At 37.1% G+C, this 26,578-nt stretch overlaps 1 protein-coding gene across 7 annotated transcripts in view; it reads right to left on the bottom strand.

Annotated features, from left to right (window-relative positions):
* The window catches only part of LOC107569212 (centrosomal protein of 128 kDa-like), a 74,293-nt gene that overhangs the window by 28,714 nt on the left and 19,001 nt on the right, over positions 1-26,578 (bottom strand). For 5 of the 7 annotated variants that reach the window (XM_016255238.1, XM_016255236.1, XM_016255237.1 and 2 more), the window contains exons 6-14: positions 20,737-20,828; positions 20,551-20,623; positions 20,131-20,253; positions 16,082-16,168; positions 4,497-4,571; positions 3,902-4,037; positions 3,682-3,821; positions 3,083-3,349; positions 1,162-1,770 (exon numbers count right to left, since the gene is read on the bottom strand). In XM_016255238.1, the coding sequence (XP_016110724.1) occupies positions 1,162-1,770; positions 3,083-3,349; positions 3,682-3,821; positions 3,902-4,037; positions 4,497-4,571; positions 16,082-16,168; positions 20,131-20,253; positions 20,551-20,623; positions 20,737-20,828 (1,602 nt within the window). Of the gene's footprint in view, positions 1-1,161; positions 1,774-3,082; positions 3,350-3,681; positions 3,822-3,901; positions 4,038-4,496; positions 4,572-16,081; positions 16,169-20,130; positions 20,254-20,550; positions 20,624-20,736; positions 20,829-26,578 lie in introns of all 7 variants that reach the window. The other 2 variants (XM_016255235.1, XM_016255240.1) reach the window with 2 other exon arrangements.

Here is a 26,578-nt window from a genome sequence, read left to right as displayed (position 1 = left end):
GGTGCACCGAAAATATAGGCTACATATAATAATAATGATAATAATATATATGGCGCGCCAAAAAAATTATATATTGATATTTAATATTAAGGTAACACTTTTCAATATGGTTCCATTAGTTAATGTTAGTTAATGTATTAACTATCATGAACGAACAATGAACAATACATTACAGTATTTCTTAATCTTTCTTAATGTTAGTTATTCAGTTACATATTAGTTATAATACAGTTATTCACTGTTAGTTCATGTCAATTCAGAGTGCATTAACTGTTAACAAGCACAACTGTTGATTTTAATAATGCATTAGTAAATGTTGAAATTAACATGAACTAAGATTAGTAAATGCTGAAGAACTATTGTTCATTCTAAGTTAACTAATGAACCTTATTGTAAAGTTACCAATATTAATATAAATTCTGTTCAATTTTATTGTTACTTTCAGTAAAAGTGTGGTTATTTTATTGGCTTGTGTTTTTTTTTATTCAGTATCATTAAAATTGAGTTACGTTTAAAAAGTCTTACAAAGTTACTTTATATTATTTCATAAAATAATAAATAATTATTATAAGCAGTTTTGGTTTTCGGCCAAGTGCATCCTGAATTTTCGGTTTCCTTTTCGGCCCAGAATTTTCATTTCGTTGCATCCTAGATGTAAGACTACATGTTTTATTTAATTTAATTTTAATTTAACAGTAATTTACTTTCAATTGCCCCAATTGCTGAAGGGTCTGCACAACTTTTTAGTACAATTTCAAGTTGCACTGTTCAAAATACCTGTAGTAGCACAGCAGTGCATACCTGTTTACATTTAATTAAGGTGGACTAGATTAGACTGTAATACAAATAGTTGAGTTTGCCAGGTGCATACAACATTTATGACAGGTTTTCATTAAAGTGTTGGTCAGTTTGTCTGCTTGACAATCCCATTCTGCACTGCAACAATAAAACTTAAGTGAGATAAACAAACTGAGAAATGTTGATTTTTAGTTAAAACGGATGTTGTCAAAGTTTTCCTTTGGGGACATAATTTGAAGTTGGAAAAAGCTAATAAATTGCAATAATATTGTATCGTGACACAAGTACCGTGATAATATCGTATCGTGAGGCCTCTGGTGATTCCCACCCCTAATAGACAGGTTCTTTGATTAATATTCAAACCTTAAGGTCTCTAACGAGGGCCTCCAGTTCTTCTCGCTCTCGTTGATATAATCTCAGCATGTCATGTACATCCCTGTCCTGTTGGGCTTTTCCTTCTTGCTGGGTCATTCGGAGGTGGCTTAGCTCCTTCTGATGCACCTGCCTCTCCAGTTCCAGCTGTCGTCCAAAAGAGGAGCTCTCTTCCTGAGCCATAGCAAGCTGTTTTTCTAGATCCTTCTTGGAGCTCTCCACCTCAGCCAGTCTGGCAGCTAGGTCAGCTCTCGCAGCACTCAGGTTCTTGACTGAGCCCTGGAGATCAAACAGAGATCTCTGCTCCTCCTCTTTACTATACTCCTGAAGTTCCACACGCTTCTGCAGCCTGACGTTCTCCTCTCTCATTCGGACCTGTAAGGAGATCTGCTTCTGTGCCTTCTCTTCCAGGCCTCTCAAGGTTTCCCGAGCCTCTTGGAGCTCTAGTTCTAAAGTGACAAGCTGTGAACGAGTTTCAGTAAGATCCACATTACAGCGGCGTACATCCTCTTCACGATGGGCAAGACGTCCAAGAGCATCAGCCAGCTGTTGGCGTGCACCCTCTAGCTGCTGGCTAAGAATGCCTTCTCTCTCTTTGCTCTGAAGTACAGAACAGATTAAACACACATAAAAAAGTAAGATATAAATACAAATAAAATCATGTAAAAAATCTTTAACAAATGCAGATTTTCAGATCTACTTGTACACTTTTATCTGTTTTTGACAATTATTTGGGTTATTGCGTAGAGGTAGGGCTGTGCAAAAAACCTCTCCATCTGAAAGCACGTGCTGGAGAATTACTACTAATCACCAGAAGCGGCTTTACTGATGAGATGCGCATGAAAATCACATTCGATTTTTTGCACAGCCCTACGTAGAGGTGTCCTAGTATTTTTAGAAATTATATGTCAAATCACATGGCGGACAAAAAAATAGCTTAAAAACCCACTGATAGTGGTGCACATAAGTTTTTCAGTCTGGTTCTCATGAGAGCACCTGGATTTTTGGTTTGGTGTTCACACTGCACATAGTGTGTCCCATTAAATAGTATATAAAAAATAAAATAAATAATAGTGATAATTGTATTAAAATATTTATTTTTTTATTTTTTTTTACAAAATGAAATAAAATAAAGTATGATAATAAAATCGATTAAAAGTGGGTATTAAATAAAAATACTATTATTTTATAGCAAATTTTAAAAATACAATGCTAATATTTTCATTTTCTTTTATTTCTTTTTTTTTACTTTTTCATTTTTTTAAACGAATTTTCATCATTTTCAAACCTAAAATCATCAAGCCTTTATTTTGGCAGGTTGCTGGCAAGTAAGTAGGATATGTTGTCGGTTTTAGCATTGCCGAGTGAAGTGTGTCAGTGAATAAAATGTTATAGATTTGCTCTGAAACCAGCAGAGCCTAGATTTATGCTTTCAGTTCCAATGGAAATTTTATACAGTATTAAGTTTAGTCAATCTAAAATGGTGATTGTGCATTAACAGCTGTCAGCCAAGTCAGTAAGCAAGGTAACGGTCTTAACTAATTTACACAGCGCATTTTTTATTTCAGTCAAGCATGCACACTTATGTGCATCCCTGCCCATTGACTTAAACCAAAAAAGGTCACAGGGATCATGAATAAGGGATCTGAATAGACTTCGGGGGTGGGCTTTTTTCACTTGAGGCAGTAGCCAACAACCAAAAAAACCAAGCAACTACCAGAAAAATGACCCTGCCAACATCTCTGCACCACAATATCATAGAAACTGGTCTATTTTCAATCACTATTAAGCAACCCAAAAGCACTCACAACACCTTAACAATGACCAAGCAATATTGCCAAGTATTTTTTTTTTACACTGCCTATGGAAAAAAGCTAATTTTGGATCCCACCCAAATGTTGTTAAGTCTCACCCATTTATCTTTATCAGTGTTGTTTCTGCTGTTATCCTTTAGTTCCTGAAATTCTCGCTCCAGTTTCTTGCACTTAGTCTTCCACTGTCGGACTGCTTCCTGAGCTTTAGAGCGCAGCTCCTCTCTCCTTCTCTCGCTCTCGATCAGCTGAGCCTCCAGACGGCCACATTCTGACACATTTTCCTCTGAACGAGACTGGATCTCCTTCAGTTGGGCCAACATCTTCAACTGCTGCTGTTCACGTCGCTCCAGATCTGCAGAAAGAGCCTAGAGAGATGAAAGAATTTATTATTATTAATTATATATATTAATATAATAATTATTATAATTAACTAATTATAATTAACTAATTATATATATATATATATATATATATATATATATAAAATGTATTAATTATAATAATTATTATATTTATTCAGCAGAGGACTAGAGGCCTGGGGCTGTAACTCTGGTTCCTCTGTAGTGTTTGAATGGAACGATCTGTACTCTGGGACTCTCACTGCACTTTAATGAAATCATTTTGAAAAATGAAAGATTACTAGAGATTAAATCAAACCTGTTGAGCACTTGCACAATACAATATCAAACACACAAACCTCGACCCGGAAAGCGAGCTGAGTTTTCTCTCTCTCTTTTCGTTCTACGCTTTTTTTCAGTTCTTCCACCTCACTAGAAACACTGATTCTACCCAACTGCACCCGCAGATCTTCAATCTCTCTCTCCAGTTCTGCTCGTCCTGGGGGAAACGCACATACACATAGTGGTTAAACGGTATACAATTCACAAAACACTTGAACCAGACTCAACATATGTTACCGCTGTCAAGGCCTGTGACTCCTCTCTCCTGCTGTCTCCTTGCACTTTTCTGCTGAGACAGGAGTAAAGACAACTCCCTTTGCAAATCTAAACGCTCCTTCTCCATCCTCAGAAGCTGTGAACGCATGTCATCCATCTGCAGGCCAACAGCAGAGACCCACACATTAAGAAAATGAAAACTCTGTCCACCATTTCCTCATGCATCATGTTGTTCCAAACCTACATACAATTCTTTAATCAAAGATAAACAATTTTTAAGAATTGTGCTGTCCACTCTCTTCCATGCAATTATTGCCCATGAGACCATTCATTCCATATCCTAAGATTAATAATGAAGCAGATCAAACTTCAAAACGGCATAAAAATACATTTAAAAAAGCACATTAGGGATGCAAAAGCATGTTTTATAAATATAGCGTACCTCCAAATGGAAAATGAAAACTTTAGAATAGGTTTAGAATAACATAAAGGTAAGAATAATATGAGGGGGACTCGATGACAATTTAAATTTTTAGGTGAACAAATGAAAACATCTCTGCATCAGGCAGTGTTGTAGCAAAACATAAATCAGTGAAAGAAGGGGGGAAAAAATCACCTTCTGAAGAAGGGTGTCTCGTCCACCTTCTGACTGATCCAGCTGCTCTCTGAGTCTCTCCAACTCCTGCTGCATCTATAGAGGAATTCACAGAGGCACAATTCTTGCTTTATGACTATGGGCATAAAGTCTGTTCTAATTTCCAGCTCATTTCGGTAAGATAAACAATTAGGGAGTTGTCTCACCACACTCAAAACAACTTGATTTTGGTCACATCTATCAACTAGATTTGCTAAAACCTTGACCTTTTCACTCCAGACCTTGCCTTGACGTCACACTTACAGCGACTGATAATGTATTTATGTCATGCCAGATGAGGATTGCGCAGCCTAAGTGTGTGAGAGAGACTCATGCAGAAATCAAAACAAATGAGTTTTAAGAAGTGACTGTAAATATGATGGAGTTTTCCCGATAAAAGAGTTTTATAAATGAACAGAAACCAATTAATTTGTCTACGAGAATGAAGAGAACACCAGTTCAATAAAGAATACAAGTGGCAATGGTGAGTGTTAAAAGAAGCTCCAGTCACAAAGCGGATTGTAGCGTGGTAAATAATGTCCAGTTTATGAAGGAGAGTTTTTGAAGCAGGCTCTATAATATTATATATATATATATATATATATATATAGGCTATATAATATATGATTTAGGTAAGCATGACCAAAATGTTTCAACACAATTGCAATGTGATTTAATACAATAGCAGTTCAATAAACAAGAAGTTAAAATTAAGTGACTTTTAGACACAAAATTGACTGGTTTCTCAATTTTGCTGAAGAAATTAGTTCCAATAAAAGCCACAGCAGAGCTGTTTTGAGTCTCCGAGCAACACAGTCACCCGGATCCAGTCTGTATCCAGCCCAGATGGTGGATCAGCACCTGGAGATGACCTCTACAGCCCTGAATGTCAGCGGAGACCAGGACAACTAGATGAGCCCCAGAGACAGATCCCCAGTAAAGACCTTGTCTCCTAGACCAGTGGTTCCCAACCCTGGTCCTTGAGGCACCCCAACACTGCACATTTTGCATGTCTCCTTTCTATGATGCACCAATTTCAGGTCTTGGAGTCTCTACTAATGAGCTGATGACCTGAATCAGGTGTATTTGATTAAGGAGACATGCAAAACATGCAGTGTTGGGGTGCCTCCAGGACTAGGGTTGGGAACCACAGTCCTAGACGGCCACCGGGACAAGACCACAGGAACCAATTGAGTCCTCTGCTCAATGTGACTTTGCTGCAGCCTGGAATTGAACTGTTGGTTTCGCCTGGCCAGAGGAGAACTGGCCCCCCGACAGAGCCTGGTTTCTCCCAAGGTTTTCTCTCCATTCTGTCACTGACTTGCCGCTGTCGCCTCTGGCTTGCTTAGTTGGGGACACTTAATTTCCAGCAATATTGTTGACTTGTTTGCACAGATACTATTTAAACTGAACTGAGCTGGATTATGACATCACTGAATTCAATGATGAACTGCCTTTAACTGAAAATTGAGTGTTTACTATTGTAATTTTGCATTAATGACACACTATTTTCCTAATTAATGCTGTACAATTGCTTTGACACAATCTGATTTGTTAAAATCGCTAAAGAAAAAAAAGGAAAAAAAACAAGCGGTGATTTGTTACTGAATTAATCCACGTTTTTGAATGAATCAAATGAGTCAATGATTCAGTAACCCATTCATAAAGACAGTAGTCACTTGCCTCATTTCTGAATGAATCAGCCGTTTGAACTAGGTATGTCAACGATTAATCGATGATCGATTAATTGTCGATAAGCGATGCAATCGATTAAAGCTATCGATGGTCGATTAAGTTGTTTAATTTTGGGCTGCCTGCGGCTCATGCGCAAAACACGTGCGAGCGGCTGTGAGTGACGGTGACGGTATATAAATTCATCATCATTCATTCATAATGTACAAGACTAGGGATGTCAACGATTAATCGATGATCGATTAATTGTCGATAAGCGATGCAATCGATTAAAGCTATCGATGGTCGATTAAGTTGTTTAATTTTGGGCTGCCTGCGGCTCATGCGCAAAACACGTGCGAGCGGCTGTGAGTGACACAAATTAATACATCGAACGAATTCTTAATTCATGGCCATGAAATCTTTAATTTCCCTTCCCGCATGTTTATCACAGTTAGAGATGCGAAAACAGTGATACAAAGTGATTGACAATAAAATAAACCTGCGAAATTAGAGGGTTAGACGGTGAGGATTTAGGAAAAGAAACAATGCCTAAATATTATTGAATTTGTGGAAATTCGTGACCAAGAACAAATCCGCGTAAATGTAGGCTATATGGGATCAAACGGCATCCAAAAAGCATGGTCGCGATGTAACATTTTCCAGCTAACCAATTATTCCTCTAATAAACAAAGCTTTTATACCACACTTGTCATAATCAGAGCTTATAATTTGTAAATAAATAATTACTGGATTCAAAACAGCAATTAAAAGGCGCTGTGACCGACACTGACTATACGTTTTTCCGGAGCATTCGATGTCACTAAATGGTGATGCCACAACTAAGAGCATCGTTCACAAGTTTCTGCATGGACCTAACTAGCCTAGGCACAGGTTTTCAAGCCCTGGGACAAAATGGGCTGCTTTAAAGAAAATGTATAGCCTATGTAAGCAATAGGCCTAAATAAAAATAATTTGTTTTTTTTATAAATAAAGTGAAATATATCTGGCTTAAATAATTAAGCTAACAGATTTAAAACAGAAGTGTGGCGCGGCGCTCCATAAACAAGTTCACGGAAAGGAAATGATGACTACGCGCATTCTGTTTGTTTGCTTTATTTAGCAAAAGCACAAATCTTGATGTCATTGTGAGTGTGCAAAAATAAAAGTAAACACTTTTGCGGATTATATCTTAGGCCCACTCCAAAAATTTAGATTTTTATGTTTCAGCTGTTCGATCGCACCGGCACCTCGCGCACACACTTTATATTCTCGCAATTCAAACTTACATCGCAGTCTGTTCATTATCAAAATAAAATACAGTCAACCAAACATATAAAAGGTTACACTGGTCAGTTTAAATAGACCGTAGTATACCGGTCCACTCTGCTGTTATGCCAAGGATGTTTTTGCCTATGTGAAGAGGATGATATTTTCCGTCTATATGCGAATGCGTGTAAAGTACAAGCCTAGTTTACATTATAAATAATAGTTTAACATTCAAATACATTACGAATATGGAAACATTTGGATTTGTGCCGAATGAGACGTGAGTAATAACCTCCAAATACATCTAGCCAAACCCGCGCTCGCTCCGTCCTCGTACACGCACACGCACGCACTGTCACGATTTAATGCACTGTAAATGCCGGATTTTTAAAAACAAATAGGCCTACCGCAACGCTAAAATGTAAAATCTGACATTTTCCGGAACAGGATCCAGCAGGATCAAATTAAGTACTGGTCATAATACTCACATACTGTTTCATGTGAGCAACCGTGTGTTTTGCTGCAGCAGCCGATGGAAGCCACATGCGCCACAGTAACGTTTGGGATCATTTTATTTTAAATGCCATGATGTCAGTTGAAAACATTGCAATAGTGTTTTAAAATACAACAGCGAGCGAACAAACAAAATGCATTTTGGCACCTCAGCTACATCAAACAGTCTGTGTAAATACATCTAATACCACTTCAGATGCAGCTTCTGTGTTTCCTGCAGTGGAAAGTTGGAGTTTGTTGATACTGATTTCATTTGAATGGTAACAGCTCTACAGTTTCTTATTATTCTAACTGAATTAATTTAAACAATGTAAGAATTGAAACAATGTAAGAATTTGATGTGAAAGATGACATTTAATATCAACAAGGTTAGTGAAAAAATGCCAATTTAAGAAACAGTGGGAAATGACCTGTTTTCTTAAGTACCGCAACTCATTTTCAGTTAAAGGTGTCATATGATGCGATTTCAAGTTGTCCTTTCTCTTTGGAGTGTTACAAGCTGATTGTGCATAGATAAGATCCCTGAAGATCCCATAACTTTTATTCTCGCTGTAGTATTGTTGTTGCCGTCACATGTGGTTGCCGCAAGCCTCCTTCATCGAATCCACCGCCGATGCAACGCAACGCGTAAAAAGACAGTATAAGGAATTATAATCCATAATTATGCCCCCTCTGGACACAACGAATGCCTCATTTATAATGGGTTTTCATGTTTTTGAATCATCGCTCCGGCCTGACAGGGCATCATCACAATATGGTGAGGGGAGTAACATTTCCGTCATATGCTTGAGGAATTCGGCCAATCATAACGCACTGGATAGCTGGCCAATCACAGCACACCTTGCTTTTCAGACCGATGAGCTTTGTAAAAATTTACGCGTTTCAGAAAGGCGGGGCATAGAGGAGAAACAATAATGTACAGTATGTGGAAAATAATGTGTTTTTTTTTACCTTAAACCGCATAAACACATTTCATTACACCAAATACACAAAATAATGTTATTTTTAGCAACATCATATGACCCCTTTAAAGTGCACACTCTGAGCTTTAATTTGAGGGTCTCGTCAAAATTAGAGGAAAGGTTAAGGAATTACAGCTCTTTAATATGTACCTCCCCCCTTTTTCAAGGGACCATAAGTAATTGGACAATTGACTCAAAAGCTGTTTCATGGACAGGATTGGGCTATTCTTTCATTTTTTCTACATCAATTAAGCAGGATGAAATCTGAAGTGTATAGGAATATACTCTTTGCCCAGATTCAGTCAAATGGAGCAAAGTTGATTGGGCGGCGCTTCATAGTACAAATGGACGATGACCCAAAACATACAGCAAAAGCAACCCAGGAGTTTTTGAAGGTAAAAAAGTGCAATATTCTGCAATGGCCAAATCAATCTCCTGATTTCAACCCGATTGAGCATGCATTTCACTTGCTGAAGAAAAAACTAAAGGCAGAAAGACCCACAAACAAACAACAACTGAAGTCAGCTGCAGTAAAGGCCTGGCAAAGCATCACAAAGGAGGAAACCAGTCTCGGGTGATGTCCATGAGTTCCAGACTTAAGGCAGCCATTGCATGTAAAGGATTCTCAACAAAATATTAAAAATTAACATTTTATTTATGATTATATTTATTTGTCCAATTACATTTGAGCCCCTGAAAATGGGGAGGACTGTGTATAAAAATGGTTGTAATTCCTAAGCATTTTATGTTATATTTTTGTTCAACCCCTTGAATTAAAGCTTAAACTCTGCACTTTAATTTCATCTTGATATGTATCATCTTTATTTTTAATTCTGTTCTGGTGGCACACAGAGCCGAAATTATGAAAATTGTGTCAGTGTCCAAATATATATGGACCTAACTGTATAAGAGGTCATTGTACTATAAAAACATCCTGTAAGTTTCAGAACTCGCTTTTGGAATGTTCTACTCTATGATGTAATAGTGTGGATAAAGCACTGCCTCCACAGAAAAAGATCGACATCACTGTCACTACTACTGTTCTACACAGAAACCAAACGATAAAGATCGCTCTGAAGACAACAAGATGCTATGCAGTGCCAAGTTGTGGGGGGGAAAGCTTAAACTCTGCACTTTAATTTCATCTTGATATGTATCATCTTTATTTTTAATTCTGTTCTGGTGGCACACAGAGCCGAAATTATGAAAATTGTGTCAGTGTCCAAATATATATGGACCTAACTGTATAAGAGGTCATTGTACTATAAAAACATCCTGTAAGTTTCAGAACTCGCTTTTGGAATGTTCTACTCTATGATGTAATAGCGTGGATAAAGCACTGCCTCCACAGAAAAAGATCGACATCACTGTCACTACTACTGTTCTACACAGAAACCAAACGATAAAGATCGCTCTGAAGACAACAAGATGCTATGCAGTGCCAAGTTGTGGGGGGAAAAAAACTATTTGCATTGCCTTCCTTCTGATCCCAACGTTAGGAAAGAGTGAATTAAGTTCCAGACTGCATCAGTAAGAACTCAGTCTTTTGATCACTTCATTTTACCGCGGATTCGTTTACGAACACGGCACAATTCGACACGGGATTTTCAAAAATATTGAAACTAAAAGACGATGCTGTCTTTAGTTGTACAGTCTATTGGATCGTACAGTCATGTCGCAACACAAGTGTGAGCAATTGCTTTCATTTCGTTATCACTATTGCTTTGTCTTTTAAACAGATACGTACTGAGTATTTATGTGATTTTAACCTAAATCACAGCAGCATCCATCTGTGAAGGACGTAGTCTGTCAAACAAACACAAGCCAATCAGCATTGGGCGTTTACTTCCGAGTCTACAATCCGCCACACTAGGGCTGCACGATAAATCGCATGCGATATTTAACGCGCATCTTATCAGTAAAGCCGGTTCTGTAATCAGCGGTAAATCTACACAGATTTAACTTAACTACACAGAGTCGTCGTTCACTGACGAGCTGCGCAAAAAATCACGCAAATATGAACATGGTTTTGCGCAGCTCGTCGGTGAACAACGGCTCTGTGTAGTTAATGCTGCTCAATGTGAAAGACCACAGGTGATGGAGATTTACCGCTGATTACAGAACCGGCTTTACTGATAAGATGCGCGTTAAATATCGCATGCGATTTATCGTGCAGCCCTACGCCACGCCTAAATGGAGCGTTCTGATTGTGTGGGGGGGGTCAAAAACAGGACAGAAAATAACCTATTACTTCATAACCTATTACTTTTTTTTGGTAAAAATCTTGATAGCATTATAAGTGGACCTCAGAGAACAGTACAAAATTTAAAAAACAGAGTTCATGACCCCTTTAAAACATTTATCTTACATTCTGGAATCAAGATCTGGCCATAGCCTTGATCAACCTTCAAGTAAATTTTGCTTTCGATGTGTGAGGTGTATTTTTGATAATTTTGTGTAAATGGTAATGACACACGTATTTCAAAACAGGTCAGAACTCTGACTTATTCTGTAAATTCTTCAATTGTTGAAGTTCAAAGTGAAAACATGTCTCATTATAATAAAGTGTATTGAGCAGCCCAGTTCATGGTAAACACTTTCAAGGTGTTCCTAGTTTGGATCGCTCATAAAGCACACCAAACAGTGTTTTCTGCCAAAATCGTGCAGGTTTATTGGTCAGAACTCTGACTTATTCTGTAAATTCTTCAATTGTTGAAGTTCAAAGTGAAAACATGTCTCATTATAATAAAGTGTATTGAGCAGCCCAGTTCATGGTAAACACTTTCAAAACATAGTCGAACTATGCCACATAAAAGCAAAGAAATAAAGACAGAACTATACAAAATTATTATTAGTATGTACATTTAGAAATTGAAAATAATCTAAATTACTGTTTGTTTGTTTTCTCTAAATATGCTTTTTATATAAAATAATACTAAATAGTAGGGTACAAAAAAGTTCCTTAATTGAAGAACAGGGTTTCTGCAGGATTTTTAAGTACAAATGTAAGACTTTTTAAGACCTTTTTTAAAGACCTGCACAAATAAAATTAATACCATAAGAGGGCAATGTCTATAGTACCATATTAAATGGTACAATTACTGTAAAAAGCATAATTTACAGTTCAGATACAAGTTTTCACAAAAACAAAGTTTTATAAAATGATCAACTTTACATTTCAGCCTTTAAACCGTTGTTAAGAAAATGGATGAGTCAAGAGCATTAATTATTATATTAAACAATTATTATCAATAAATTATTATATCAATTAAATAACAAATTAGGGGTGTGCGATATTGACAAAAAAAATTATATCTCGATAATATTCTGGGATTTTATCGATAACGATAATTAGATGATACACTGAACAAAATTATAAATGCAACACTTTTGTTTTTGCCATTTTTCATGAGCTGAACTCAAAGGTCTAAGACTTTTTCTATGTACACAAAAGGCCTATTTCTCTCAAATATTGTTCACAAATCTGTCTAAATTTGTCCTCCTAATTTAAAAAAATTAAGGAGCACCTTCTGATCAATGATCAAAAATTAGTCTTCCTAATATGGTGAAGAGGTGAAGTGATTTACAGGGGCATTTTCTTTTTATCTTTGCAATGGCATCATTTTCATCTGTAAAATTCAAAAATTTTATGCTCATTTTTTCCAATTGACGGAAATCCGTCGTAGCGACGGAAAACTTTCATCCCCGAGTAGTATTATGTACATCATACTGCGCCACAGTAATATATTTCTGATAATTTCATTAAGCTAACCCGAACTTATATTTTGACGGATTGCCATGAGGAACTTGTTTCTGTAAACAAGTAAAAAATAAAACTCATTCTGTAGGTCTATGTAAATGATATGAAGATAGTTTTACTCCAATGAAACTGTCAAATGCTCATAAAGTGAGGAGTCAGAGCAGTTCTGGAGATGATGTTCATGTATTTATGTCCTCATGTAGTGAGATGACAGAAGCTGAAATCACCGCGAGCGTCGCAGATTTTGTATGTGTAGAAAACAAAACCACTGGTCTGTACCATTTACATACACAGAGACACGCAGGACATGCTGGATTCATATTTAAATAGTATTTTTGCAGCTTAATATTTACAGATACTAGTCCATATTGTGAATCTATAAGTGTACTGACCTACTTTTGATTCATTCATCCAAACTTTGACAAATTCCGTCAAAGAATTCCATTTATATGACTGGATTACGCGATTCCGTCCGCGTTTTCCGCATTGCAGAAATCATAGATAATATTGAGGTGTTTTGCAACTTCAGTGTAACGTTAGTGGATTGGGATCTATTGCAACGTCTGCTGCTGCCTTACCTTTGAGAGACAACTGATGTGTGATCACTGAAGCAGCTCCAGTTAGCAAGCACTTTTGGAGTGAGAGTGAATTCCGCATTGATTGGTCGGACTCATGACTCCCAACAAATCAGATGAGCGGTGGGCGGAGACTGCTTTAGGCCACAGAGTGGTGAGTTCCAACAGGCTGCATCAGAGCCAAATAGCGCGTTTCAAAATTAAGTTACTTTATCGGCGAATCGGTTTTGAAAATGACCGATACCGATAATCATAAAATGCTTAATATCGGCGCCGATAATCAGTCGACCCCTAATGTGGAGGTCCTGGGCTGGTGTGGTTACACGTGGTCTGCGGTTGTGAGGCCGGTTGGATGTACTGCCAAAGTCTCTGAAACGCCTTTGGAGATGGCTTATGGTAGAGAAATTAACATTCAATATGTGATAAAATTGCACATTTTAGAGTGGCCTTTTATTGTGGCCAGCCTAAGGCACACCTGTGCAATAATCATGCTGTCTAATCAGCATCTTGATATGCTACACCTGTGAGGTGGATGGATTATCTCGGCAAAGGAGAAGTGCTCACTAACACAGATTTAGACAGATTTGTGAACAATATTTGAGAGAAATAGGCCTTTTGTGTACATAGAAAAAGTCTTAGATCTTTGAGTTCAGCTCATGAAAAATGGGGGCAAAAACAAAAGTGTTGCATTTATAAGTTTGTTCAGTATATTTTGCTGAGTATGTTATTGCACTGATATCTTAAGGACTACCGTGGACAGCTGACTCCTGAATTTTTTTATATTCTTCATATTCTGTGTGGTCAGTTCACAGCAGTAATAGAAATAATAATTTCCATCAAGTTTAATGGGCATTTTTACCTTTAAGCCATTTTTTCTAAAAGTGTGCACCATCTTTTGAGTAAAATTCTTGCATTTGGGCTGTTACCAAGCAAATTAAATCAGTATCAACAAAATGTATCTTTGCAATGCAGAGAAAACACAGAAGCTTCATTAGAAGTGTCATTTAGATGCATTTACACACTGTTTAATGCAGCTCTGAGGGACATTAAATATTTTAACCTGCAATTACAAATGCATAATGTTTTGATATTTTAAACATAAAACATTGAAAACTGATGTATGAAAATATATTTAAAAAATCAAAAGGTACCTTAAATGTGAAATTAAAACCGCCAGTAGGCGGCAGCAAGTCACTGTTAGTCATTGCGATTGAATCAAAACATTTAAACGGGTGATTCATTCAGAAACAAAACAGCGTCCTTTTGCTCAGAGACGGCAAAACAGTGCTGTGGCTGTGTTTAAAATTATTTTTGTTGGAGAAATATAGCAAAAACAGGAAATATGGTGTCTAAAACGTAAGTCTCTTAATATTAACTACTTGTTTATTGAACTGTTGTATAAAATTAATATCACATTTGTAATCATGCTTACTTTTGGAGAAAAAAAAAAAAATTAACTATATGAAATTATATATATACATTTTCTGCCCCATATCTTAAATTATGTGATAATTCTAAATGCATTTTAATAGACTGATTCAAGCAGTGAAAGAACGCACTCTAAATGCGTATGCGCACCAATCTAACCTGCTAGACTTCATCACCTAATGCGTACACTCAGTAGGTGTGTTTTGTGTTTGCTTTTTGCGATATACTCTTAATATGAAATTGCACATCACTGAAACAACAATTACGATATTATCGCAGACCATAAATCACACACCCCTATGTTTAGATTTTTATAATGCATTGTCTTCTTATCAATCCACCAGTTCACATTCAAAGCTCTGCGTGTTTGCAGGGTAAAAACACTGGTCGATTTTCGCATTGGTCTGAACTCTGAACAAAACAACAGTTTTATTGAAAATGCTCATTCATTCTCTGCCAGCAGGTGGAGGGTTTGGAAGAAATATAACTGTTTTCCCGGTAACTGCTGTACACAAAGCAGCCAGCACCAGACTTTGAACCTGCAGCGCTCATGTTTATTCAATTAAATCATAACATTAGCCTTTTGAAGTTTAATCGTCACATTCAGCCATATCGCAATTCTGGTCTTTCCGTAGCCAAATTTAAGACCTCTTGAAATCATAATTAAGAGTTTCTTGTAAAATGTAAGACTTTTTAAGGCCCCGCGGAAACCCTGGAAGAATCACATATCTGCTTCATCACACGCATTTTATTAACAGTACATTACTACGGTCTAACACTGTTATAGGATCTAAGATGCTACATGCATTAAAGTTTTTTTTTTTTTATGAAAACACTCTAGTGCAAAACGTATATGTTTAGAAATGCTCATTCATTCTCTGCCAGCAGGTGGAGCGTTTGGTAGAAATATAACCATTTCCCCGGTAACGCTGTACACAAAGCAGCGGACTTTGAACGTGCAGTGCTCGTTTATAGCCTTTTGAAGTTTAATCATCACATTCAGCCATATCGCAATTCTGGTCTTTCCGTAGCCAAATTTAAGACCTCTTGAAATCATAATTAAGACTTTCTTGTAAAATGTAAGACTTTTTAAGGCCCAGCGGAAACCCTGGAAGAATCACATATCTGCTTCATCACACGCATTTTATTAACAGTACATTACTACGGTCTAACACTGTTATAGGATCTAAGATGCTACATGCATTAAAGTTTTTTTTTTTTTATGAAAACACTCTAGTGCAAAACGTATATGTTTAGTTTCAAACTTACAGAACCCTAATTAGATGTAATCACTGCTTACATAATCTGAATACCATATGAGGAACTGAGATTAATAATATATTTATGCCATTTGTGCACGTCAACTCAATATCAAAGACACACACACACCTTGCTTCTCTCATTCTCTGATCTCTGCAGTCTATTTCTGAAGTTCTCATCAGCCTCCGGGGTTTCGGCGTCATGTCTTCTCAAAGCCTTTGAGGACAAAGAGTACAGCAGACATGGAAAAAAAGATTAGCAGCCTTTCTGTTAACCTCCCCTACTCCACTAACTAGCACTATAACAGATGGATGGATAGATGGCTTTTCTCAAACCCTGGGAGGAAATTGAGCACTTGTGTTTTTCTGCCAGTGCAATGTGGTTACTTATTGACTCAATTTGTCTTTTTGTATCAAGCATATGTAATGATATCGGCAGCAGGTTTGCAAATGTACTGGCATTTTGAACACCATACTGAAAATATACTTGCAAATTAATTTAGTAAGAAAGCATCTACAAAAGAATATGAGTGTAATGTGCACACAAAAGTAAAATGTATTCAGTAATAAAAGGCAAATAAAGTTTTTGTTTATTATTGGACAGCCTTTTTGAATGTGTGCAATAGAATAGAGTAGAGTAGAGTAGATTAGAGTAAGAATAGAATAGAATAGAATAGAAGAGGTAGTGAGTGGAGGTCTTGTGCAAAACCCAAAACCACAATGCTATATTCTGTTCTCTAGAAATGGTTCATGTTTCCTCCTGTAAACAAACACCGAAGAAGAGTATCCTGAGAGAGAAGAGAGTGGATGCCAAGTTCTTGTTATCTTTGGTATCTGAGAACAGATTTATTCTCACATGTTCTTAATATAATTTCTATTAATTATGCACTGAATTATGTGATCTGGAGTGTCTGTTTTCTCCCACGTGTGCGAGTCAGAGCACGTTAACTCTAGATTTAAAAAAAATAATAAATGGAGTGAAATATATTTGTACTCATGAAATATGAAAGCAAACAGACATGATTATGACGATATATATTCTGTATGTGTTTTGTATGTAGCTCATGGTATTTTTATAACAATGAAGGATGTTTATGACGATAAGCAGTGTGGCGTTATTAAACATGGAAAGAGTGCTTGTCTGCCTATTATAGAATCAAAATCAACTATAGATCACAATCGGAAGTTATTACAAGCACTTGAGGATGGTTTAAAGTGGGTTTTAAGCAAAAACAATAATTAACGTACATACATTTTTTAATGTGGCTTGATCGGCGCCACCTAGCGTGCAGGCGTGAATTAGCAGAAGACAATCAATTGTTTCGCGCTCGGTGTGAAAGCAACATTCGTCTGCGATTCACCTCGCTTTTTCATATCGCGCTCAGTGTGAAACGGCCTCAAGTCTACTGGTGTTTTTTCACCCGTTTTATTGTCCATTAAGCAAAAATAATAATAATAATAATTAATTAATTAAATATCACAATTCTGATTGCGTAGAAAAGTAATGCAAAAACATCTCAAACTCATTCTTGTCTAGAGCACAAAAAGCGTAAGCACCACTAAAATTAAATTGCTTATACTGTATATTGACTGTCAGTAATTAAAGCCACAGGGTTTGTTCCAAAGCCATAAACCTTTGTATAAGCAGTTGCATCATGCTTGCCTTAAAAAGCACCACTTATTAGTATGCAGTAGACCACTGATTGCATTTATATGAAATGTACTAGTTGAGTTTGAAAAACAACTGGGCAAACTTATACTAAAGTACATTTAATTCACTTTGTCAGATTTTAAAGTAAAACCCTTTAAGTTGTAATGGTAACTAACATATATCATGTGCCACATGCCATTACCATTTAATGCGAAAACCCAGCATGTGTGATTCCAGCATGCATTTGGAGCACAAAATGAATTTGCTGAATGTGTTTTTGTAAGAAACAGCTGGAATGCTATTTATCAACGGAATGACAACTATAAGTGAGATGCATAATTATAGAAGGGGAAACATAATTAATATGATTCATTTTATCATAGTCAGTGTACAACTAAAAAAAAAAATTCACATTAAAGGTGCCGCCCAGCCACAAACAATGCAACTGATGCCATTGAATCATTTGCTGCGTCCCAATTCGCCTACTTATACTATATATCCAAATGGGATATATCGCCCTCCAAAGGGCACTTCGGAGTGAAAACAATCATGGCCACCATATTGAAGGGTCATTCCAAACCGAAGTGCTCAAAACTGGCCACTTCAAAGGGCCCTTCGGAATGAAGGATTTCGAAGGGTACAACTGATGGACACTTCGGGCTCCCATGATCCTTTGCACAGATTTTTTGCATGATGACGGTGCCTCCGTGTGGGCACGTGATGATGGCGCAGAAGGGCACTTCAAGAAACAGTTGTTTGGTCTCCTACACCCCTTCAACCCTTCAAAACTCTCACTCCGGAGGGTAAACCCATTGAAGGGACTAGGGCATTGGGATGAGCCCTTCCGAATGGAACGCAGGGAGAGTGTGCATCGATCTGAACTTCGAATTCTAACTGGAAGTAGTAGACCATCCGGAAATCTTTGGCATACTTTTTTTAAACATACTATGATTTGGGACATACTAATTCTATTTTCGAATACTATTTAGGACGGATAGTATGCGAATTGGGAGCAGCAAGAGTCTTTATGTTAGGTATGTGTTTTGAGGAAGCATTCCTTAGCCTAAAATCACTTTGTAAAATGCTGCAGTGACATCATTCACTGCTCTAACAGAGGTCTTGATTATATGGGTGTGTAAAAGAGCAGCACAATGTTTTTCTTAACAGCTCTTTGGTGACTAAGTGTTTGTTTATCTGTCCTGATTTGCTTGTCTTGTTTGTTTCTCGTAATTTCGCAACAAATGCATTATTTCTCTAGGCCTAAGGCACAGCCTTTTCATTAGCAAACTGCAATGGAGAGAAGATGCAAATTAGGCTCCATTCATCAGTCACCTCTCAGATAAATAGGGCAATTGTTAATGGAAGGCAAACACAGGCAGATACTGCCCCCTGCTGGTAGGAGCACAGCATGAACCTGCTCTAAAGTTACTGTCAGATCACTGTTTTTAACAATGATTTCCCCCTGATAACACATTAAGCTGAAATGCAGAGACAAATGACAGCAAGTGAGTGTTGCAACAAAAATCCATCTTCAAGAGGCCATATCATATGTGTATGTATATACATAAACAGTATATATATATATATATATATATATATATATATACACACACATACATATATACACACTGTTTATGTATATACTGTACATACACATGATATACACTGTGTTTATATATGTATATATATATATATATATATATACATATATATATATATACAGTGGGGCATACATATAAAGTATATATATATATATATATATATATATATATATACACACACATACATATATACACACTGTTTATGTATATACTGTACATACACATGATATACACTGTGTTGAGATGTGTTGATGCCATGAAATTTAAAATCAACTTATTTTTCCCTTAAAATTATACATCTGATATGTCATCTATGTTGTATTCTGAATAAAATATTGAAATTTGAAACTTCCACATCATTGCATTCTGTTTTTATTCACAATTTGTACAGTGTCCCAACTTTTTTGGAATCGGGTTTGTATATATTTATTTATTTATTACCTGATTTTCCCTTATTTTTGATTGGTCGTAATTTAGTTTTCTAAACTAAAACCTTTTATCAAAACTTCAAATAACATGTCAAATAACAGTGTGTATTTTGACAATGCCTCATGAAATGAAAAACAGTGCTTTACTCCATTACGACATGGGTTTCGCAAAACCATCCTTCAAAAGCATTGTGCTGTGTTTACAAAACAATTCATGCTGAAATGGGGGGGGGGGTTTGACTACAATGATCATTGTCCCTAGATAAACTTCAGCCGGCGATTCATTTTATACAATGAGATTCTTCGCAAAGACTTGCAGAGTGATAGGTTCTACGTAAATGGACCTTTTGGACTCCCGAGTTCTGAAGTTACAGTATAATTACAAGGTACATCAACTACTTTCAACTCAGAATTTTAAGAAAAATGTTATCTGTAATGACATGACCCCTTTAAAATATTAGCAAATAAATAACAATATGCAGTTTGCATTAGTCCCTACCTCCTGCAGTTCACCAGACATGCTTTTTGGCTTCTCTCTGTGATGTCTTTCAGAAAGCACCTGCCGCCCTGTGCGCATCTCATCCTCGATCTCCTGTAGACGTCTCTCCACCCGTAACGAAACCTAAGACACATAGCACAGGTCAAAACTGACTCTGTTGAGCTATTGGACCTTCATTAAATCTTAAGCCCTGCTCAGCTGGAGCAAGGTGCTGTTATTCCGTATATCATGTTCTGTACCACAGGTCTCCTTAGAAACTGTATTCTACTTACAGCAAGACAGAAGAGAGGTCCTAATTTAAGCCTAGCACAGCCATTTCATTACTACAGGAAGCAAGAAAACTGGTCACAGGCAGCCATCAGCTAAAAGATATAAAAGTGAACACAACAAGCTATATACTGTATTATCAGCAGCACTTACGGGTTCTTCTTTCTGTGATGCCTTTATGTGGCCTGCAAGATTCTCCAGTGTCTTCTTGGTTTCTATATCAGTTCTTTTGAGGGGCAGAAAGAACAAAACATAGTGTGTATATGTGCAGTTTCATACAAGCAATTTATTATCAGCAATAAACAATAAGCTTTTCGACAGGTTGAAACATTAAAGTACCTGTTTCTTCTCCTGATCTCTCTATCAATGTCATCCCCAGTCCGAAGCTGATCACTCTGCAGGTCTCTGAGGGACTGATGCAATGAGTGAATCTGAGAAACACAGGGAATTAGATTTTAATATAAGTGGTGCTTACTTGTGCTGGGGTGTTGTGGGTGCTTGCCATAGTGTTGCTATGGAGTTTGTAAATAGTTTTGAGTAGTTGGTAGAACATTATTTTTGAGGTTGCTCTAGTGCTCTGGTTGGCTACTAAGGCACTGCTAGCTTTGTAACGATGTGGATGCTAGCCAGACACTGGAGTTTTCCAAAGTAACAATCTTTATTAACAATAAACCAAACATGCAGGAGAGCGCTAGAGTATTCACACAATGTGTCAATGATAACCGACTAATACAAATGAAAACACAGGGCTATACACACATAAAGGCAAAGCAAGCTATACAACAAACTATATATAAAAAAACAATTGATAATCATGAGTAACTATAGAAACAAATGAGAATTTCAGTTTGTTTTACCTTTAAAACCCACCTTGACTAAACATCCCACATTAGCAAATTTAGAAATAGTATACCCTGATAAGGTAACCAAGGCAGGTCCAACAGTAGGACACTATAGCATTTTTTGTTAGGATCATCATTGGGCAGAACATTAACAAAACTTAACTGTAATAATTTATTGTAAATATATATATATTACAAACAACCAGCTAAAGGTGTAGGAACATATTCACTTCATCTCATATAACGATTTGAGCACAATTTGGCAGCTATACAAATTAATAGATTTATATTAATATTTAATTATATTGATGTATTTTATATCTAAAATTGTATATCTACATATTTTTTTTAACTAAAATAAATGAAACTAGAAAAAAAAATACTGAAAAGCTACAAACTAAGCCTACAGTACAAATCACAGAGTAAAAAATGAAAACTAAAAATGTTTACTATTGTTACTAGTGTACACATATGAATGTGCACATATACATTAGGGGTGCAACGGTTCAACTTACTCACGGTTCGGTTTGTATCACAGTTTTACAGTCACGGTTCGGTGGGTGCTATGTTTAGGGAAAAAACTATATTGTCAAATAAAAATAAAGAAAATAACAAATAATCTTACTACAAGCAACAGCACAAATAAATAAACAGTGAAAAAAAACATACAAATAAAATAAACAGAGCTTTTCAGTTTTTTTAGGTAGGTCTAACATAGTTTTTAGGTACAGAAATTGAATAAACCAAATGTAAAATAACATTGCATATTTGACTGTATACATTAAAGATTAATCCTTATTAAATTTACAAAAGTTATTCAATCAAGAGCAGTGAGAGATTTCCTGTTGTTGCTGTTTGATTAACATTAAGAAAGTGCTGTCAGGATACTCACCAAGACGGGCATTTTGACCATTTTTGTGAGAATTTGTCCATTCAAACACAATACTTCACAGAGAGCTTAATATTTGCACGCGTTGTGAGACGCGGGTTCACGTGCTTCGGATGAGCGACCACACACATCTTCTTACTGCGCGCGCAAGTTCAAGTCTTCTGGCTCTTAAATATTTAAACTGGCAAAGCTTAAATTAGTTTAGTTTAAACACAGACAGCAACGTGTGCTATTCAGGTCTCACCTGCGCTATCAACACGTGATGACGGCATAAATGAGTTATTCCAGCATAAAGCACTCGCATTGATTAAAGAGTGACTGGTTTGTCCACGTATTGTATTTGTTCTCTCTCTCATCGTTCTTCTTGTAATGTATTGGGAAGCCAGAATTTGTATCCATCAACAAAAATATGCATTAGCCTAACTCTAACAAGCCATATTACAGATGCATTCAGATTTAAGTTGAACCGCGGTCCCAGTGTATGCCAAACCGTGTGTGGAGAACGGTACGGTTCGATTTTTTACCGAGAACCGTTGCACCCCTAATATGCATGTACACATACACAAATCACAGCATGAACTGTAATACATATAAAATACACACACAATAAAAAAAGGCAGAAGTGATGTATGATTATTAAGTCATCATGGAGACATAATCAGCAGCCAAGCTGTCAAAAAATATTGTCTCTGATGAAGCCATTTGTGGACTGTGGAAAAAAGTCAACATTCACTCAGGCTCCCAGACACTGTTATCATGGCATGGATCTTGTGTGACTGAAGAACTAAAGCAGATATTTAGGCTGGCCAGTAATCGTTGCACCCCTAATATGCATGTACACATACACAAATCACAGCATGAACTGTAATACATATAAAATACACACACAATAAAAAAAGGCAGAAGTGATGTGTGATTATTAAGTCATCATGGAGACATAAGTCAGCAGCCAAGCTGTCAAAAAATATTGTCTCTGATGAAGCCATTTGTGGACTGTGGAAAAAAGTCAACATTCACTCAGGCTCCCAGACACTGTTATCATGGCATGGATCTTGTGTGACTGAAGAACTAAAGCAGAGATTTAGGCTGGCCAGTAACATGGTACATATTGTACAACACTGAAATGTGGCAACCTGTATAATATCTGCTATAATGTTTATATCAATAGGGTGTTTTTAATATTCAGACACCAAGCAATGAATTGTGTACTCTGCAAACCGTGATTCCTTTATTTTAGTGGAAACGGTTTAGTTTCGAAATGTTCATGACAGCTGTTTGCAGCAGCAACTTGCCACACTAACTATATAATTCAACTGATGTGTGCTCATACTTCATATATATTTACAGAAGACTGTTATATTGTAAATTTAGTCATGACTAAACACGTTTTCACACTGATCCTGCAGAAGTGTATGACCGTAACCCATTTAGTCAAGACTACATTATACAGCATAACCTTGACTGTCTTACTGCATTCATATAAGTTACTACATATAAAATACATACATTTTACTAAAATGTTATTCTAATAAGCGAATTCTTGTGCTAGAAGATATCTAATACTACAGTTCCCGATGTAACAAAGTGATGCTATGCAGCATAAAAAAACAGCTATGGGAGCTGCCCTAAGCTTTGAACCTAACAACGCCTTTTAGGTTTAACTATACACACAGCACAGCCTCAATCATGTTAGTACTTTTATAAAATGGTTAATACATTAAAGAAAAACTATATATAAAATAAAATAAAAATTTTACCATGTTACAAGGTTATACCTTGACAGTTACTAATAAATTATACACACTTGCAGGACAACAGTGCATATAATGCTAAACATTTCTAATTGGCCAGCTACAAACATGACTTCGACAACCATATTTATAATCTATCACTGTTTTGTTTTTAAGTAAAATGTTATATATTGTGCAAAAGGTTCCCCACATATTCTCACTAATGATCTTTCATAACATTTTCATGACATTTACATCCATAATTACTAGATAAAACATTTCAAAAGAAATTGCACTCAATTACCAATATAGAGTATAACTACTGTAGTAAAATAGACAACTAGTATTTACTATACCATCCTGGGACCCAGGAATAGACTTTTGTTCTCTGTAGTGGACATTATAATATAGTGAATTTCTCAGAGACCATACATGCCACAGTTTTAAGTGTGAAGGTCCTGTACAGAGCACATTCAGGGCGTTTCAGAGATACCAAATGTTTGGAAGTTTCACCATGACCACTCCCTTTCCTTGGTCTTTAAACATGGCTGACATTAGTTTAGTGATCAAATGTAACACTCTTATTGGAAATATGATCATATTTTGTAATTATCATTTCAATCTGACTAAGTCTTAAACTGCTGGTCACAAATCAACATCTCAGGAAAATGTTATGGGGTTTGAAATCAAAATATGACTTTCGGTTATGAAACAGGACATCGATTTCATACATGTCCCCTAGGGGTAGCACGTAAAACAAACAGGGTTCGGCTAATATATGTTTCTGTTGATGGATGCGCATTCTGGCTTCCCAACAACAGCGATGAAAAAAAAGCGTGGACAAACCATTCACTCTTGTTCAATGGGAATGCCGTATGCTGGAATATCAGTATTTATTCCGTCATCACCTGGGTGCTGATAGCGCGCGCGCACAGGTGAGACCTGAACAGCACACGTTGATATCTGTGTTTAAGCTAAACTCATTTAAGCTTTGCCAGTTTAAACATTTAAGAGCCAGAGGGCGCAAACTCGTGCCTCAGAACCAACGCACGCAAATATTAAGATCTCTCTTAAGTATTGTGTTTAAATGGACAAATTCACACAAATATTATGTAAAAATGCCCGTCTTGGTGAGTATCCTATAGAAGACATAGCCATCTGAACGTACTGGATCAGTGCATTTTCTTAAAGTGACATCACTTTCTTAAAGGGATCATATGACGATGCTAAAAAGAACATTATGTTGTGTATTTGGTGTATTGCACTGTGTTTATGCAGTTTAAGGTTTAAAAAACAAATTATTTTCCACATGATGTACATTATTGCTGCTCCTCTATGCCCCGCCTTTCTGAAACGCCTCGATTTTTACAAAGCTCATTGTTCTGAAAAGCAAGGTGTGCTCTGATTGGCCAGCTATCCAGTACTTTGTGATTGGCTGAATACCTCAAGGGTGTGACGGAAATGTTACGCCCCTTAACACACTGTGATGCCATCTCCCGGCATGGTGAGACAAAACCAATAAACCCCATTACAAATGAGGCATTTGTTGCATCCAGTGGGGACATAATTACTGATTATAATGACTTATACTGTGTTTTTACGCGTTGCGTATCGCGCCGCGTAAACATAAAATCATGTCTGCATTTGTGATCGGAGAAACAACAAACAACAAGCACTACTCGATTGTTTGAATCATCAGTGGCAAATTCTTTAAATATAAAAAATGTTTTTACAGGCTGTGAGTTAGAAGCGCCAGACTGTCCTTGCAAAGTTGGAACTGCCCCACTTTATAGAACAGCCTTTGAGCACAGACCCATTTGTATGCTACTCTGCAGGTTCAGGAAACAGTCTTCCATAAAATGCATCACACACGACGGGCTTGAGTAAGCGGAGGCCGGCAGCCTTGAGAACAGCGTGGCCAGCGTGCGTGCGGCAACCACATGTGATGACCCCGGACTGGACTCCGCTTCGTCCACGGTGAAAGCCGATCCGGCGATCCACAGCGCGAAGTTGATGCATTTCCTCAGCGACCAGCACGGATCAGCTCAAGGCATGATGAAGCGGATATCATCCTCTTTTTGAAGGCCAAACAAAGTAGTTTCGCTTTTCGCAACTAAACACACAGCATTTCCACAACATGGCACTGGCAGCAACAACAAAACTACAGCAAGAATAAAAGTTACGCCTTCTTTCTTTGCGTGAACATTTGGGCGGTGTTATGCAAATCTTCCCACACAGTGACGTAGACATGTGGGGGCGTGTTTAAATGAGCTGTTTTAGGAGGGCGTGGACAAGTCTTAACTTTTATAAATAGGGTTGGGTACTGAAACCCGGTACCAATATGGCACCGGTACCTATGTAACCGGTACGTACTAGAACCGGATCCGAACGCAGATTTCGGTGCATTTCGGTGCCATGCCTGAGCGATCTATTGAAATTTTGAAATTTGTCTTCTGGTTCTCCGAAATGGATGTAAGCATCATCATCACTGGCACCGCACGTGAAAAATAATTTCCCGACTGAGAAAATGCACGTGAACTCAAGTCGGAAAGCTCTAATAATACAAATCCAACACATCTTTGTAGTAACGAGATTGTCATTGTTGTTTTCACATTCCGACTTAAAAGCACAGCTCAGGAAATGAGAGCATCCGAGGAGCGCGTGAATGCAGTAATTACACTTGCTCTGATGGCAGCAGGTAGCCTTCTGTTAACTAAGCT

The sequence above is a fragment of the Sinocyclocheilus grahami genome, unplaced genomic scaffold, assembly GCF_001515645.1.
Source record: "Sinocyclocheilus grahami isolate Dianchi unplaced genomic scaffold, SAMN03320097.WGS_v1.1 scaffold1323.1, whole genome shotgun sequence".
Lineage (NCBI taxonomy): Eukaryota > Metazoa > Chordata > Actinopteri > Cypriniformes > Cyprinidae > Sinocyclocheilus > Sinocyclocheilus grahami.
The sequence above is the reverse complement of the archived record's forward strand: the minus strand, read 5'-3'. Positions and strand labels throughout refer to the sequence as shown.